At 37.2% G+C, this 19490-nt stretch overlaps 2 protein-coding genes across 4 annotated transcripts in view; one reads left to right on the forward strand and one right to left on the reverse strand.

Annotated features, from left to right (window-relative positions):
* Nucleotides 1-3542, reverse strand: part of LOC106170007 (mpv17-like protein 2) — a 4666-nt gene extending 1124 nt beyond the window's left edge. Inside the window, exons 1-5 of one of the 3 annotated variants that reach the window (XM_087002465.1) lie at nucleotides 3074-3542; nucleotides 2543-2704; nucleotides 2189-2353; nucleotides 770-846; nucleotides 241-366 (exon numbers count right to left, since the gene is read on the reverse strand). In XM_087002465.1, coding sequence (XP_086858591.1) covers nucleotides 241-366; nucleotides 770-846; nucleotides 2189-2353; nucleotides 2543-2704; nucleotides 3074-3245 — 702 coding nt within the window. In that variant the 5' untranslated portion in view covers nucleotides 3246-3542. The remainder of the gene's footprint in view (nucleotides 1-240; nucleotides 367-769; nucleotides 847-2188; nucleotides 2354-2542; nucleotides 2705-3073) is intronic. The other 2 variants (XM_087002467.1, XM_087002466.1) reach the window with 2 other exon arrangements.
* A 64-nt stretch (nucleotides 3543-3606) lies between these two features.
* LOC106178879 (chondroitin sulfate proteoglycan 4-like) lies at nucleotides 3607-19139 on the forward strand. Its single transcript, XM_013562233.2, has 3 exons — nucleotides 3607-3850; nucleotides 7569-12203; nucleotides 15410-19139. The coding sequence occupies exons 1-3, from the start codon at nucleotides 3700-3702 to the stop codon at nucleotides 17902-17904; spliced, it is 7281 nt and encodes a 2426-aa protein (XP_013417687.2). The 5' UTR covers nucleotides 3607-3699; the 3' UTR covers nucleotides 17905-19139.
* Nucleotides 19140-19490: the final 351 nt, after the last annotated feature.

Below are 19490 nucleotides of genomic sequence, written 5' to 3' on the forward strand. Positions count from 1 at the left end.
ACATAAATGTTGGGATATAATAAACTATAGTTAAAATAAATAAGGTGATAAAAGTGATAATATGCAGAGCCTGAATGAGTAATCTATGATACTCTTACACCATGGTAAGTTTACACCTTTTTATTAAGTGTCATATCTACCAAAAACGATGCCTAACAGAAAAGTAAACAATTATGCTAGACATTAAAATTATTCCTGCTTCACACTTTCAACAAAACCATTTCACAGAAATGAACTTACGTGCTTTATATATGATAAAAATACATCCCATCCTAATGTAACAAAGTTAACATATATCACTCTCAGCTTAGGAGGTAGAAAATAAAAGTTGATGCACTGAGCAGCTGGCCATACTGTCCAATCAGCCTGGAATATAGAACCTTGCTTTAGACATTTCATAACTACATATCAATATATATCTAGAACTATATATCTTTATATACATATTTCTGTAGAATAAACATTTGAGCATTATAGAAATAGTGTTTACTTTTTTAAATTCCTCAAATAAAGAATTTACATACAATGCTCAGCAAGCGTATTACTTATTCACTTGTACAACACACTATTTTATATATCAATTAAAAACACTTAATGTTTACTGAAAAAATCTTTTTTCACCAATCACAAATATTTTTAAAGTTACTTCTGTAGTGCAGTCAGTGCTCTAGCACAGTCAAATGTCATGAAAATATTTTCTATACAAATAATGAACTTCAAGGACAACTATTAATTTCAATTTTCCTGCTGTAAGCATTGAGAATCTCACCATATAAACTGTCCAAAATTTGGACTTAAATTCCTGTACCCCCTTGTCCCATGACTGCCCTTCTAAAAGACCCATTCCTAGATAATAATAAAAATGAATATGAAAGGCAATGCTTTAACCATAATAAAAACTAAAATGGTTTTTCAACATATCAAACATTTCTTTTCAATTATTAACTTGTTTTGTAAGTGTTGTCAATATTGAAACTAGTAATTTCTTTTGTACAAAAATGTGCATTAAGCAAGAGTTTGGTTGTGTAGTGAAGTCATTTTTCACAAATTTAACACCAAAAATAAAGATGTAATAAATGTTGGTAACTACTTGTACTTGCTAAGGGTATAAACAAAACATAAACACAGACAGTGTTAAAAAAAGTTTTTGTCAAGGATATACATGTAAATTTTAGTGCACGTTTTAGCATCAAAAATAACACATACGGCTAAAACCTATAACAATATTAATAATAATAATAATAATGATAATAATAATAATAATAATAATTTGAAAATAATCAATACTGGGATAATTTGGACTAGTAACTTTTGAGGAAGTGAGGTTTATCAAAATTGATGCTAACATGTACCTTAACAGTTATGGTTTAGGAATTATAAAAGTCATAAGGGGTTAAGATTAAGAAAATGTCTGTTTAGATTAACTTAAACATAAAAGAAGTTATTTGTGATAACACTAAGTGCTCTTTAGCTTGAAAGTAGTCTTTGAGTAAAAAAAAGAAATGATTGAATCTTTGTGCAAAACTGGTAATGGAAATCATCTGAAATAGCCTTAAATGAGGCTGTTAGAAATCCATGTCATATATGAGACTAAAAAATGGTGAAAATCAGGGTGAAATTGGGTTAATTTTTATGAAAATGTTGCAACTGTGTATGCAGCAGCAATGAAGTCTTAGAAAGCAACATATAAGTGCATACAAAACATGGTGAATTTGTATAAGCAGATAAATATCCATGAATAAGTTCTGTCAGCTTTAATTTGTTGCAGCACCATACTAGCTAGTCTGCCACTATTTTTCACCCCTCTCTCCTCTTAATCTTGCAACATTTTGATCGAGTTTTTGCTAAATTGCCAGATTTTGTGCTATTTTGGATGATCCCCATGAAGTGGTTATCTCAAAATATTTCTAGTCAAAACCACTTCATGTTCACAATAAAAACAAACATTTCAATGCATATTTTGATATAAATAACCAGGGGCGGATCCAGAGATATTTTCTGACAAAATATCTTTGTTAATTCGTCCCGATTTTTTACTGTCTTCCGACAGAAAATATTAGATACCCGTCAATGTAAACTTAAAAATCTGACCGTCTTCCGGAAGACCCAGAAGACATCCTAAATTCGTCCCTGAATAACCCTTTAACACCTATTCAGATTTTTTTCTCTGATACCTCTTTCAGCTTACCCATAAGAAAGCCAAAAGCAAAAAAAGGTGAGGCAAATATTTGGTCCAGAAGTATTTTCTTTGCAATGGTTTTGAATTGTGTTCCCTTCAGAATTCTGTCTAGGAAGCTATACCAAGCATGACTGGCTGGGCCTTGCAGGACTAGCCCAATCGTAACCATACGACCTGAAATGCAGTGGCAAATAATCTAGAGCCCTCAATCAATTCTTTTTTCAATATGATCCTAAAAGGTTCCAAAAACACTGGACAAACAGCTGCCATACCTGTAAAAAATATAAAGCTGCAAGAAAATGAAGAGGAGGGGGTACAAAAGCATAGGAAATAAATATTTTAGTTTGAGGAATTTGATCTCACCGCCAAAGAAAATTACTAGTGACACTGGTGACATTATTAGTTGCTCCACCATAATCTTCTGTGCAATAGTCTTAAAGTCTCTGCCTGGAAGCCACCAATCTAGGTATTTATAATACTTATGAGCCATGGGTCCAAAGAAGAATCCCACCACTGTCATTCGACCTAAGATAGGATAAATTCATAACATGTATTTAATAAAAGTGCATTTGCATTTCAATACAATACAGTTTTGTTATCTGATATCATATGTGCAAATAAGTTAACTCCAAGTTTATGTCCATTAACATAAGGACCCAGTAAATATTTACCAAGCCCTTCAAAAGGCAAAATGCCTTGTACATATGTGTGTATATATATATATATACTAATATCAATTAACAGTAAGTAGCAATCTACTTATATGTACATGTACACTGTATGTAGTCTGCCAAGCACTGCATGACAACAGTATGATTGTGAGGCATGTTTATCGAGCTTCAGTAGTTGTATAGCGAAACTTGACTTCGTGGACAAGGAGGATCAAACACAAACCTGTTCTTTTCCAGTCTCTTGTCCATGCCCCTCCTTTCTTTTTTATCCGTCTACCTTCAAAAGTCTGAACAATGGAATCTCCAGCTCCTAACAACACGCCGGCACTTATTGTGTTTGTTAAGAATAAATGCCTCCCAAACAAGATATTGTAAATTGACCTTACTCCATTCATTGTGATGTCCCTCTGCTTTTAAATAAGGCGGTGGACATTAAATAAAAGTTCTTAAAATACGGATCTACCATCATCTATATTGCACTAGGATTATGTCATCAGCTGGCGGAAGTTGATATCTGCACAGGCGTCAACGTTACCAACGTCAGTTTCACACGCTAACGTTACAAATGAGTTTGAACGTCATGTGCAGTGCAAATCGGAATGTTCATTAATGTCAAAAATAAGTATAAGAGAATGTGATTAAACTATTATATACGAGCTTAACGACAGTAAAACAGAACAGGAATGTATATCAGACTTCAACGGCTAAAACGTGGGTCTAACTTCAGACTGGCTTGTCTTGTAAGAGGCTCGTCAATGTGCGCCGTCTTTCGGAACAAGTGCTCCACGCGTGATTTCACGCGAACAAACAAAGTTTGTGTCAAATTGTGTGTGAAGTGACGGAACATGTATGGTGGAATGTGATGAATATTTACCCGGGGTATTTCCCCTGATCTTCCCTAGTGTTTTGGTGCTACAACGAATGAAGATGTGTTCAGCGAGGATGATTTTATCAGCAATCGTTTTGTTCCTTTTCACGTTGCTGGATGTCTCTTGTGCAGGTGAGTTTGGTATATATTGCATTCAACGTTGAATAGAAATATTCTAATCGAGTTCAGACTACCGAGTACGACTTCGAGTTATAACTTCACGTGAAGTGGGCGGATAAATATTAAAAAAAAGGACATGAACAGTGAATGCAAGGCTGCCAGTAACGGAGGAAGTGTCCAAAATGGATTTTTGCGTTTATATGAATTAGTTCATATGACTTTGACTAATTCTGTCATATGAAGATATTATGTGAATATAGCCACTCATTCTCAATATATAGGTCCGTTTGAAAAAAACAGAAAAGTGAAAAATGAAGTTAAAGATTTAATGCGTATGCTACTTTTATAAATCTTTTGTAGTGTAAATCTATTTATCTAAGCAGTGTGTCTAGCTTTTTGTGTAAACCATGGAATTTTGTTTAATTCATGCCTTGCTTGCATGGGGAAATTTTCTGATTAAGTAACGAAGGTTGCAGCTGTTTAAGTAATGAAAGTTTTAAAAATAGCAACCCTTCAGGATAATATTTGTAAGTAATATTCGCAAAAATTAAACTGCGATAAGAGGTTATTAAGAGATGCATGTTTATTTTACTGACACATATGTCCTGACCAATAGGTATATTTTTTCACAGTGCCTGATAACAAAGGTTTTGTAAATTACTTTCTATTAGAATGCAGTTCGGGAAAAACAGTTAACTGAGGCGTGTCAGCACACCGTCAAGCTTATCATGTATACATCTGAATTGAAGATTTTATTAATGGCTAGAATATTACAAAAACATGAAACAACTAAAAACAATGACCTGTGCAAAAGAAATAATGTGATAATGTGAAATGGTGTTGAGAAGGTTTTAAATTGAGTCCGTCTATGATAGTAATTGTTATTTTTTATGCTAGACTGATGTAATTAAAATTCAACTTGGACAAAGAATTCTTCAGCTCACTAATTTTTAATAATATAAAAAAATGTTAAATGGGCCTATATATTGAGAATGAGTGAGTAATACTCTGCAACTGTATAAATATTACACAGTAGTCAGCAACTAAATATTTTAATTACATTATAAAACAGGATTCACATTTATCTTACTCCTATACTTGATATCATCACCATATTGTCCATGAGCATTTGGATATCAGATGGGTGGTTAACGTAAATAAATTTTTATATTTTATCAAGAAAGGAAGCTATCATGGTGAGGAAAGAAAGTTGAAACGACAAGATGATAGTTTTTTTTTTCCTTGTAGCAATTTTTAGGTCTGTGTCTTAGAGGTTTTTTTCTTTGTAGCTTTTTTAGATCTTTTGCTTAGAAAAAGCTTATTGTTGCATTTCAGTCCATGAAAGAAAGTGGGAGAACATCAATACTTTTATTTTTATACTTATTCCTTTAATCCTACCATGTATAGTACTTTAGATATATTTACTTCTTGAAAATAACAAATATCTTGGTAGACCACAGATTGAATAAGTTATCCACACTTTCTTATATCTGGTCTTACTGTTCATCATAAAGGGCAACTTGTATTTATTTGACATTTAGTTGAAGGTTTATAGGTTTCCCCAGCTTGAAAGCAACAAGAAATTGGAAGCTTGCAGAATTTTACTGTGAACCCTTTCAGTTATTTGACAGTTCAGACAAAACAAACCTGTGCATGTGTACTTGCTGAATGGGTTAGACTACTCTAATTAGCTGTCACATTTTCTTTGGGGAACAATTGTGTTTAAGAGTGCATTCCCAGAGATTTAGATCGATCCAACTAGATCAACCTAACTCCCTGGGGGTTCATGCTAAATTGCTGTCAGCCACCGCGCATGGAAGTTAATTACCCCCTTACAGCCTTATAGAAAATTTCTGCTTTCTTTCTGTGCTAGATATAACCCTGTCTTTTTCGGCAGGTCACTTGAATAAGTATGCACCCACAGCCCCAGCCATATGCAATGCATGCACAGTACTTTGTTATAACAGACTTTTACAAACTGGAGAGACGGATAAATATGCTAAATTACGACCAGAAATTTGGTGAAGGTGCAGTTTTAATTTAAACTTTTTTATGACTGACAGAGTGATTAATTATCCCTTGGCATTTCCATCTTCATTAGGAACTAGTAGAAGTGGTTTATCATAGCCATTTTGGTTACCTTGCAAAACTGAGCTTGCTTTGCTGTGAATCGAGAGCAACTGATGTGCTTGTTTATAATGAATGGCAGCCAAGGATTGAAGTTTTGTTACTTTTTATTACAGCATAAAGGTGGCTTGGTTGAAAGTCCTACTTTAATAGAAAAACTTTTGACACAGATTGGAAAAAATGTGAAATATAGCTATTTTCCTCAAAATCTAGAAGATCAATTTCATTTAACCTTTTCCTAAACAAGATGCATTCAGTAAAACATTGATTCAGTGGAGGATTTTCCAACGAATGCAGGTTTGATTTGAGGGCAAGCTTACTTGTTATGGACGTGCATTTATGTACTAGTATGTAAGCTTTTCTTTAACATTATAACCAAAAGAGACACATGGGAGTAATTTCAGTTACCAGGAAAGAATGATGGAACAAAATTCATTTAAATCATCACACAGCAAGAAATGGCAAAACAGGATATATTCCCATAAAAATGTATTTAACATTTTGCATGTGAACAAATTGATTTCCATGGCACTTGTGGAGCAAATAGCATGACACGATATAGATTTTCCCTCAGGATATATTAGTTTTGTTTGGCTGACTTGCACTTGACCCTGCTTTTTATAACAGATGGTATGCTACATTTAAAGGAAATTAGAGAGCTCTTATTAAAACTTTCATCTTTTAATGACGCTGATTAACTGGAGCAATGTATGGTTTGAATCATAGACCAGTGAGCTCCACCAGTTAATAAACAAAAATGCCAGTATAGTAGATCATGTAAGAAGGAGAAGGAGAAAGGGATAAGATGACTACTGTATCTATGATTGTGTACATGGAATAGGCAATGACTCCTGAGGCCAGAGGCAGAGACCCCACAAGTAAAAATCTACTGCTGTAATAGGCCCCCCTCACAGCCATTCCCTGTTTAATGTTATGTGTCACATTGCATAATTCCTTATTAATGTTACAGTAAATAAGCTAGTGTGAACACAGGAAGTAATTTATCAAAAAAAGGCTCTAAAATTCCTGTCTGATTATTTCTGTATCTTGGGCAGGTGAGTGAATTGAAAGTCACATTTGATTTCTGAAGACCAACCTGGGCATTTTCTTTGAGAGATAAGAATGTTCCTATATCTTTCAAACTGCACACCTAATTATCTCTGTCTTCTTCCTATTAGTATTAGAATTTCTGTTGATAAGTTCAGTGTTACTTTAGGAATAACAAACTTCCCAGATATGTGACTGTGGCAACATTTTCTGGGTAAAATTTTTGCACCCTTATATTCACTATTATATTAATGAATGCAAATAGGCAAAAAATTATTTTACATTTTTTCCTACTCATTATAAAATAAGAATAATGGGTTTCTTACAGGTTTGATTATGAAAGTTCTGTAAAATTATATTGCTAGGAATCATATTATTAAATCGTAGCTGGTATTTTGGTGATTTCACATAGACACATGGTGTGTTTTGCTATAGATAAGGAATTGTAGAAACTGCATACATTATGGAATGTAGATTTTAAATGAGCATTGAACATTTTAACTGAGTGAGTGATACATTGATTAGAAATTTAACAATGTCTCTTCTTTGCTTTCAGTTTCTTTATACGGAAATGATTTCCTCCATGTTCCGTTCCGCGATGCTGGAAGCACCACTAATGTCCGCCTTGAGTTCCGCACCAGTGTTGCCAATGGTGTCTTGTTTGTGGCAGCAGGGAGCACAGATTACTGCATCATTGAACTGAAGTCGGGAACCATCCAGGTCCGCATAGAGTTGGGATCTGGAGAAACTGTTCTGGAATCCCCTCCAGGACTATATCTGAATGATCTGGCGTGGCATGTGGTCAACTTAAAAAGAAAAGGGGGTAGCGTGCAACTCACTGTAGATTACATCTATGAGACAACAAAGAGAATTCCAGGGAGGTTTTATGAACTTAACATTGATGATGGTGTCTATGTTGGAGGTGTCAGGGATACTGGTGGCTTATACTACACTCACAATCTTCTTGGATACAGGGGGTGTCTAAAACATATTCATTTCAATACCTACAGTATTCTAGATATTGTAAGACATAGCAAGGGGAACAAGAAAATCACCAAGGATGTACAGTCCCACTGCAGCAGAGAATTTAACTCTGAACCTAAACAAGCAATCAGTTTTACAGACAAGACCTCATATGTTGGATTTTTTGTGCAGAGTTCTCAAAATGAAATAACATTTGCGTGCAATCTAAGGACTAGATCCAAAACTGGAATAGTACTCTTTATCTTAGGAAGAAAGCTCAAGTCAAATTTCATTTTATTAGTACTGAACAATGGATTACTGACATTGTCTACAAAAAGAAATGGCAAAGTGAAAAGTGTTTCTACTAAAATTATTTTGAGTGATGGAAATAAACACTACATCAGTCTCAAAATTTCTGCACTTCACATGGAGTTGGAAACTGAAACAGAACACAAGCAGCATTATTTTACCTCTAAAGAACAGAGCTCTTTAGATCTTTCTTCTATGTGGTTCATTGGTGGGCTGAGTTCCAAGATGACCACAATTGCTGCCAACCTGGGCATTGACTCATTAAAGAACTTACCAAAAAACATTGCTGGAATTTCCTTACAGGGTTGCATGAAAGATGTAAAAATTGATGGCAAAGCCATGGGACTTCTTTCAGCGCAGATCACACATCTCATAACCCCAGGCTGTGCTTGGACTTTTCCTTGCTCCGCGTCTCCTTGTGATGAAGGGTCAGTGTGCGTAGAGCATAGTTACACACAGTTTGAATGTGTCATAAAAGACCTGAAAACCGCAACAGACTACATGCTACCTGCGGATGCCACTGTTTTACCTACTGTAGACCTGGTGCGCTTACACCCACTTGTTGTAAGGGAGGGAGGGTCTGAGGTGATCACAGAAGACAATGTGGATTTTGTGTTCAACTACAGGGCATATGGAATGAGGGATTCTGCAATATTTTTCCATGTTGTTGAGCCACCTAAACATGGAGAGTTGGAGGTAAGAGTGAGAAGCCGGTCAGAGAACAGCCTATTTACTCTACTAGATCTGACTATTGGAAAGGTGCTTTATATAAATGATGGATCGGAAGAAAATTCAGACCAAGTGACATTTGCTGTTGAACTTTTAGGGGGAGCAGACAGTGACCTCCCTGAGATACTCAAAAAACCGTATCGTTTCACACTAAGGATACAGGTTCAGCCTGTTAATGATCCGCCTATTTTAAAACTCCCACCAGGGGGGACTGTCGGTGTTCTTAAACATGCCAAGACACCCCTGAGTCAAAAGTCATTAAATGTGGTTGACCCAGACAGCAATCCAGACCAGATTACTTACAATGTGGCCTTTGAGGGTCCTGAACATGTGGTTGCCAGTCACTTTGAATTGGCTCAGAAACCAGGTGAAAGTGTCACAGCCTTCACTCAAAAGGAAGTCGCTGACAGAAAAGTGTTTTTTGTTAATCAGGGAGAACAAAAGACCAGAGTTAATGTTCAGGTTAATGATGGAAAGGACAGTAGTGTTAGGAAGATGATAACTTTTGTTACCATCCCTATTGAACTGTCAGTGACCCACAATACTGGTGTGAATGTATTCCCCACCAGTTATTCTTTAATTCTTCCAGAGAATCTCACCACTGCCACAAATATTCAGCGCCAAGACATTGATGTCAGATATGAAATTACCAAGTCTCCAAAATATGGTGAAATTCAGAAGCAAAAATCTAGCACAAAAGAATGGTTTCCTGTCAGCATTTTTTCTCAGAAGCATATTGACAGGGGCAGGCTGAGGTATTTCCACACAGGCAGAGCTTTACATGCTATTCCTGACATGTTTGTCTTCACTGCTTCAACCCAAGGTGCTAGCATTCAATCCAGACAGTTTCACATTACCTTCGATCAGGTGCAGCTGCAGCTGAACAAAAACACAAAGCTTCAATTAGAAGGTGTGATGGAAATGGAGCTTAACAAATCTCACCTGAGTGCTTCTACGAACAATCCTAATACCCTCCCTGATGCTGTAATGTACAAGCTTATAACCACACCAAGACAAGGGCACCTGCTCAAATTAAAGAACAGCAACAGTAATGAGTATCAGCAAAGACTAGGGCAGAGCTCAAATTTTACCCAAAAAGATATCAATGATGGCCTCATCTTATATAAGCTGCACAGGACATCAGATAATGTTGTTAATGACAACTTTCAGTTTAGGCTGCAGTTCAAGGATGCAGGCAGCATTCAGTCTACTGCTTTTACATTTGAGATTGAATTTATACCTGTTGAAAGTGATATTTTGTTTACTAACAGACTGCTAAAAGATGTTTTAGAAGGCGGAAGAAAAGTGATTACTAGAGACTATTTTTACCTGGAAACTGATCAGATTTCAGAATTTAAATTTACTCTGCTTACATTTCCCAATCATGGCATTTTGCAGCTTATTAACTCAGAAAGTGACACCGTCATCAGCAACAATATTTCCCAGTTCAGTAACGCAGACATAAGAGAAGGCAATGTAGTGTACAAACATGATGACTCGGAGTACGAATTTGACAGTTTTGACTTCATGGCCACACCCATTATTGGGCCATCATCAGAAGACAAGCTGGAAATGGAGATTGTGGAATACACTGACACATTTCATATAAAAATTCTCCTTCGCAATGACAACCCACCAGTAAGGGTAGTGGACAAAGTATTCAATATTGTTAGGAATGGGATGAGGCCATTTACAGATGAGGACGTAAAATATACAGATCCAGATATTAATTTTGACAGTAGCAACTTGCAGTACACAAGGCGTGGAATTTCAAATGGAGAGATAGTGAATTCTACTGATCCCACTCTCAAAGTTTATCATTTCACTCAAAAAGACCTGGAAACTGGTCAGTTGATGTTTGTCCACAAAGGAAAAGAATATGCTCGGATATCCATTAAGGTAACAGATGGCCAGTTTCATGATATTGCACTTATGACAATTCATGCATCTGACCCATACATCAAACTAATAAACAACACAGGGCTGGCTGTTTTCAAAGGTAAAAGTGTTGCCCTGCGGTCTGATAACCTTAGCATTGAAACCAACATTAATGCTGCAGATAATGAGATTCGAATTATCATTATATCTGCTCCAAGATATGGTAAGATTTTAAGAAGAGGACATATCTCCTCGGAATTCAATATGCAAGATGTAAAAAGAGGGCATGTTAAGTATGAACATGGTAACAGTGGACATGTGAAAGACTCCTTCAAGTTTGCTATACACGTCAAAGATGTGAGCATTCAGGGCACCTGCAACATTACAGTGTTTTTGGAGGACCATCATCATCCACCAAAGTTTCAGCATAACAAGATGCTGGTTGTGGAGGAGGGACACACTGGAGTCATAAGTGACAACATTCTACTTGTCACACATTCCATTACGCCACCAGAGGACATTTTGTTCACCATCCAAGATGGGCCCAAGTTTGGTCATCTGGATCTCACAGATTCACAGTTAAATGTTCACAATTTCACTCAGGGAGATATAGACTCTGGAAAGTTGGCATATGTTCACACTGAGCCTGGTGTAGTTGAAGATGTTATAACATTTGATGTGTCTAATGGGGTGCTTACATTACGGGGTTTGGAGTTTGTCATTGACATCATTCCAGAGGTACTCCCTGTCAGTGTTACCAATATAACCCTGAAAGAGGGAGGGACGAAAGCCTTGACAAAGCAGTACATGCAGGTGACAAACAAGCATTTCAAAGATGACAATTTTGAGTACGAGATTACACAGCAGCCCAACTACGGTTGGATAGAGAGAACTCAGGCACAAGGTGTTCGATTAGACCAATTTAGCTCCCAGGATATTCATAACGAGTTCATATATTATACACACAATGGAGAGGAATTCTACACTGATGAGTTCACTGTCCTGGCTAGAGCCATGGGGTCTGGCAAACAGAGCAAACCCCATACCATATATATCACCCTGATACCAGTAAATGACCAAGTCCCCCAGATAGTGACCAATAAAGATCTGCATGTGTGGAAAGGGTCTATTACATTGCTGACCAGTGCCCATCTTAGTGCCACTGACCAAGACACCCTGCCTGAAGACCTTCGTTATAAAATCACCAGTCCAGATTGTGGGTATGTGGCCTTAAAGGAAAAGACTGGAGATGAGATTGTACAGTTTACACAAGCTATGCTGGACAGCAATCAGCTTGTGTTTGTTCACAGTGGTGAGTTTTGTTTGAGAATTGAGAATAAGTTTTAATTAGAGATGCGGTTGTTAAAGAAGTACGTGCGAAGTACTATCTGTGCCAAAATGTGTAGTCAGGTACAGGCCAAAAAAGTGTTTTGTTGCATTTAGCTGAGCTTGTTTGTGACAAGTTAAGATTTGTGACATTCAGCATTAATGCAGACCTATCAGGTTGAAAGAGTCCTTGAGTTTCAGCTGTAGTGATTGTAACCCTCTTACCTGTAAAATAGGCTCTGAAAGACTTGAAAAGACAAACACTAATCAACATATCATTGCTTAACATATTATTTGTCCAAGTATCTTTGTAGGATAGTGCCTGTTACTACGGTAAAGTCTTGAAAATTTCGTCGTTCTTGAAAATTTCGTCGGCAGACGATTTTCCGCCGACGTAATTTTTTTCCCTTTGAAAACTTCGTCTACCTTGAAAATGAGGTACTCGATAATTTTTGAAAAGTTCGTCACCAAATATGGCCGCGTTGTCCAGCTCAAACATGAAGGTAATGCGTCAGTTGATTCAAGACAATGATACGATCAGGATATCATTGCCGATAACACTCTCAATGGGAGACAGGAACAATAGTGCGCCCCTGCGAGCGGTTACCCACAATATAGATGGTTTAGATGTGAATTCCCGTTCTCAATTGCGGGAACGTCGGCCTTTTGTCTTTAGTTTCATTACTATTACCTGGCTTAAGGTGCGTTATCAAGCCGGCAAATAGAAGTCAGGCCGCGGCTTTGTCATTTGTAACGCCGTTATTGTTATCGGCGGCTGTCCTAAATGAGGAAGACACAATGAAAAAAATCAAGATATTATCTCGAAGTGAAATGTACCCGTCACTTCTATTCATGTCCATGTTCAGTTTAGGACCATTTAACGATTACCTGGATCGTACATGGAGATCGTTCGCAATGCGAATGGGACGAGATGGCAATATTCATATTTGTAGCGGACTCCGTTCGCATAAGATCTTCAGCGGGAGATCGTTCGCGATGTAAGCGATAATAAAATGCACTTTTCATATTAGTGCAAGGGAACTTCGTTCGTGGAAGATTGTCAGCAGGAGATCATTATTTTAACTCCCCCTCCCTCTTTGAATTTTATTAATAATATATATTTTTCATTTTATCTTTAATCCCCCCCTTCCCCCGCTCACGGCATATCTTCAGCGGAGAATCGTTCGCGTAATATCGGCAAGACTTTGTTCGCATAAGATCGTCAGAGGGAGATCGTTCGCGATCCGAGCGAGACGAACAGGCAATTTTCGTATCATCATCGGGAGATCGTTCGCGATGTAAGCAAGAATGAAATGCAATTTTCATATTAGTTCAAGGGATTTAGGGAACTTCGTTCGCGGAAGATCGTCAGTGGGAGATTATTTAACCCCCCCACACACACACACACACACAATCACACACACACTTTGGATTTAAAAAAAATATTCATTTTCATTTGATCTTTAATCCGCCCCCTGCCCCGCTCACGGTATATCTTCGGCAGAGAATCGTTCGCGTAATATTCTCAGGACTTTGTTCGCGTAAGATCATATCAGAGGGAGATCGTTCGCGATCCTTGCTAGACGAAAAGGCTATTTTCACATCTTCATCGGGAGATTGTTCGCGATGTAAGCAATAATAAAATGCAGTTTTCATATTAGTTCAAGGAACTTAAATTTAAAATCGTCAACGGGAGATCAGTATTTTAACTCCCTGTAAATTTTTAGGAAGTTACAGATTGTAATTTTAGAAGGCCTGACACTCAATCCTGGGAAAAGCCCTGCATGCAACAAACGTTCCCAAGTGCGTAATTTTTTTTAACATGTCGCGTCCAGGTTATGATGCAAGGTTGCAATTAGGCTTATCTTGATCCTTCTCCTCTATCACTGTATCAGGAGGTATGTTTCTTACCGAGAAGATAATTCTCAACATGTTTTCGGGTACAGTAAGTTAAGTATAACTTTACGAGATGCACTAATAAATAGATTATTATTTACCACCAGAAAATGACTTAGGAAGTAGTAATAAATATCCCACAATATAGGAGGGTCAAAGATAACAGTCGCTACGGATAAACTCCGAAGGCCGGATTTTTGAAAATTTCGTCATACCCAGGAGTCGGGGAGAGGTAATTTTGAAAAATTAGTCGGATTTACACAATTAAAAATATTAATTAATTTTTAAGCGACGAAATTTTCAAGACTTTACCGTACTACTCTAATCAGGTATTGTAATTTTCACCCAAACTAAAAAAAAAAAGACATGCATGCAGGAAGATTTTTTGCATGATGTTATTATGAGGTTAATAATCAAAAGTTAAGACTCGGGCAGTGGCATAGATATTCATGGAGATACAGTTTTCTTTCTTTTTTTTTCATGGGTTTATTAGAAATGAATCTTACATGCGACAATAATTGCTAGTAATGCATTTTGAATCAAAAAAAGACTTTCATAACTTTAGGGGTGTGGCTGTTTCAGACAAGTTGCCACTGCCTCATATGCAAATTCTAGCACCTCTTTTGTACCACTGTCTCCTGAAATATTAAATGGAGAACATTGAAACTTGAGGGATTGATAAATCTATGACAAGAGCTGTGCCTGCTGTACATGACATTGTTGTGAAATCTGGGGACTTTTTTTGTGGGGTGTGGGGATATATGATTGTTACCCATCAAAACATTTATTGTAAAATTAGTGCTGATCCAGTGTTGTAAAGGAGGAGAGGGGGTTCCTTATTTTTCCTGAACTCTCCTGTTCACATCCATGATCCCTACTTAATAAGAAGCAGCATTCTGGGCAAGAGTTTCATCAGCTTTTGTGTGTAAATATAATGGAAAATTATGGGTTCATCCCACTGGGAATTTAACACTTCTGTCACATTGGTTATGCAAACATTTTGTGTTACATTAGTATACCCATTGTTGGCTGTTTTATATATACTACAGCGCCCTCCAATAGGGACGAAATGGACATCATTTAATAAGTGATATTAAACAAGTATGCAAGTTCTACATGCAATGTGTGCATTACAGACATGACCAAAATGTTCACATTTTTTGTGGAATGAATCTGTGATAGATAACATGGATTTGAGTGACAACTGGAACAGCTGTAGGCTTTTAACTCAGATAATGGCATTATATTATTGATATTTTTGAGCTGCGTCACTTAAAGTGAATGATTATCTTTCAGGTGATGCTTCAGGGAGCTTCCATTTCCAGGTGAATGATGGCATCAACTACTCAGACAGAGAGATTTTCCGCATTACTGCAAGCCCACTGGTACTTCATCATAACACTGATGCAAAGCTAGATGTTTACCCAGGCACTCTGCACCCAGTCACAGTGGCAGTGCTCAATGCCAGTACAAATGATGCCAACCAGACACGCCCCCTGGTGTACACTTTGAAAACTAGGCCTAGGTATGGGAAATTGGTGACTACTGTGAATGGTAGCAATTTAGAAGTGTCGTCCTTTACTCAGGCTGAGGTGAATGCTGGTGAGATAGCATATCAACACATGCAGGCTTTAAGTCAGTGGTCAATAGATGATACCTTCACATACGAATTGAGCACTCTGTATGCTGCATCAGTCACTGAGAGACTGGAAATTTCAATCTCTTATGACAATATCAATGCCAAGAATCAGGACCAACTTGTTAAAATGTCAGAAGTTAAAGTTCTTGAGGGCGGGCAAATTACATTTAATGAAAATCATTTAGATGTGTCTAGATTAACTGAAAAGATAAAGTCAATCAGCAGAAGTGCAGTTTTGAAATTTTTCATCACAAAATTTCCCAGCCATGGATACTTGTTGATTAATGATCTGAATGCTACTGCAGGTGCATATTTCCTGGAGAAGGAAATCAAAAATAACCGCTTTAAATATTTGAATGATCACTCAGATGCACACTGGGACAGCTTTGACTTCAGCCTTAAGGTCACAGGTCTAGGGTCCAAGATTACTTCACCAAAGTTCAATGCCACTGTTAACATCACAATCATACCAGTGAATGATCAGCCATTTAGGATTGTAACAAAACATCCAACAATAGAGGTGATTCAAGGATTTACAATTAACATTACTCCGCAGCATCTGAAGACTACAGATCTAGACTCTCCTCCAGAGAACCTTACATACACTATACTCACAGGGCCAACTAATGGAATTGTGGCCTTTGCTAATGCCCCTAAACTTGCTATCAGTTCTTTTACACAGAAGGATATCAATCAACTCAGACTGATATTTGTACAGGATGGGACCAGAGCTTCAGGCACTTTTAATTTTAAAGTATCAGATGGTCAGTTTGCCCCTTTTTATAAAGTGTTCACAATCAATGTGATCCCTCTCACATTAGACGTTGTCAGCAGTTCTGGACTGCAGTTGTTGCAGAGTCAGTCTGCTGTGCATTTAAACCAGTCACATTTGAACATCTCCACCAACGGGCTGCAGGAGGACATCGCGTTTTTCATATCTGAGCCACCACAATTTGGAGAACTGTTCATAGAAGATAAAACAGTCGAGCAGTTTTCACATCACAGTCTAATAGAGTCCCAGGTTGTGTACATCCAGACCGACATGACTGCGGGTCAAGACTCGTTTGTTCTGAATGCAACAATTGCTGATCACCATATCATGGTTCCAATGAGTGTATCTGTTCAGCCATTTGTCAAGCAGGGCAACGTCAGCATTCCATCAGGTTCAAGGGTGCCGATTTCACTGTCAGAACTGAATGCAACAGCATTAGCAATAGCTACTAACAGCAATCCAGTATATTATGTGATAAAACGACCAGTGTTTGGTATATTGAAGAAGACTATTATTAAAAGGTCAACACAGTCTGTGGATGGTAGTTTTACCTTCACTCATGATGACATTATTAAAAATAGTGTGTATTATGAAGCAGATTTAGTGCATGTCCCAACCAATGGCCTAATCCATGACAAATTTGGGTACAGATTGACAGCTCCCAATGTTCAGCCTGCTGAAGGGGAGGTCATCATAAAACTTCAGCCTCCATTACTAACAACTGGGGCTATAACACCAAGTCCAGGTTTGGAGAAAGAAAAGGGTGCAGATCAAAGCACTATGTTTGATCAAACAGACATTGGAGATGCTGAAAGAAAAAATAATAGCAACTCTGACAGTGTGTCAATAGACAAAGCAGTCAGGGAGTCAGATATTAGTGGACTTCCCCCAACTGCATGGGTCATAACACTCGTCTTAGCTGTAGTGGTTACATTAGTGTTATTAATGATAGGGATTGCTGTTTGCAAGTATAAGTATGACCAAAGAAAGAGGGGGACCTTTCAGCCACAAAGAGAGGACTCGCAGACCCCCCTGTCCCAGTCACATGTGACAATTGAACCGCAACGTTGGTCACAAAGTCAAAGCATGGATGAACTACCACAAAGTCATTTAATGGCCAGCTGCAGCCACAGGTCACCTCCAAGGTCACCCGATCCTTCAAGGACAGAGGTCAGTAGGGCAGTTCCAGAGGTCAAGGTCACACCTTTGATTAATTTGGAAGAACAGGTCAAGCTTAAGACACCAGAGGGCAGCATTGCATCCCTAACAACTGATAGTCAAAGCCAGATGACTTTTGATTGGGATATGGTAGACCCTGAAATACTGAAACAGTGCAGAATTACGAATCCAGTACTGAAAGATAACCAATATTGGGTGTAAATTGAAGCATTGCATTTTTTTGGAACTGGGCAGCGATGTAAAATGTAATGGTTATCATGTAAGGGTTGCTTTATCAGATTTTGGCTAATCAGTTGCAATTATATTTGCTCAGTTGGGCAATGTCAAATAAAGATTTTGTACCTACCGGTATGTTGAAGACTTCCGAACAGTTAGTTGAAGTTGAGAGTATTACCAATTTTAGTTTATTACCATATCTAATATAAATGCCAAGAATCGAATCCTTTTATTGTCATCTTGAAGAAACAAGAATTTAGACCACCCGATACTTTTCTTTCTTTTTTACATTTTGTACTTTTTTACGATATCATCATGTCTTCTAGCTACATCTATTATCTAAAATGATATTACAAGTTTACTTATATTATTGGTATTAGTGTTGTATACAGATCTGGTGTGTGCATTTTTTCTAGAGATTACATCTCTTACAATGTTAAACACGTTATAACAAACATATCTGAAGACTAGCTGTACTTGTGACAGTTCTGTTACAGCAGTTGATGTTACTGCAAAAAATAATAATTATGACGTTAGTCAGTGTGTTCAGTATGCAATAAAGTCTTTTCATATCTTGCACACAGTAAAATTTCAAGTTTTTTGGTTATGTTAAATAACTTTGAAGCAGCCACTGTTTCCAAAACTGTACAATCTAGCGTTCTTCGGTACTAGTTTTTGGGGGATAAGAGATACCACATGGAAATTGATTTGACAGAAGATATTTGCTGATATTTCTGAACTGGGGATATGCATTTTGTGCTCTCCCACTTGAATTAATCATCAATCTAATGCTCTTTCAATATCCATGATTACTAAAATTCTGAAACTCTAGCAACCACGACTGCTCAGACTTGGCAATAATTGTATTCTATTCAATAAATTGAGTGCATGTCTTAGGAAATGAATCGAGATCAAATGTGAAAAGATGTACAACTTTCACATTTAAGGAGTACTTGCACAAATCTTAAATTCAAATGACTCGTTTCCAGTAGTGGAATATGGTGGAAACCTGCATTATTTTATCAGTGTTCTATGTTTCTCTTCACAGCAATGTGTGATGATACAGATGTCGGTGAAGGACCCCAGCATTCTTCACTTCACAAGTTTTAAATGCTTTTTATCAGCAACTACTTCAAGATGCAATGATGAGTACTTATGGCATATGCTAAATCATTGCCTCTTATAACCAGGTTAAATGCATAGTGTATCAAAAAGCAAAACATTGAAATCCCAATATTAATTGCAATTTTCCAAAAATACTAAATGCACTGTACTAAATGGGTGGAAAACGCATGTCAAATTTAGGGCCAGAAATTAAGAGGAAGGTTTGTTTTTAAGTCACTTTTCTGCTGCCTGAGATTAATGTTGGTTTTGAGGCATTTGGATTTTATTCATGTTCATGTTGATTTCATTCATGTTACAAGATATTTACTCTTGCAACTTTATCTCTGAATCTCGAAAATCACACAACTTCACTTGGGACTCTTCCTAGCAGTTTTCATGAATTTTTCGCGAGGTGTCGGTGTTTAACCTTGGCATCATTTCAATCACTGTATCCATTCACTTTTTTT

Source organism: Lingula anatina, chromosome 1 (assembly GCF_051362555.1).
Source record: "Lingula anatina isolate TDL-2025a chromosome 1, LinAna3.0, whole genome shotgun sequence".
Lineage (NCBI taxonomy): Eukaryota > Metazoa > Brachiopoda > Lingulata > Lingulida > Lingulidae > Lingula > Lingula anatina.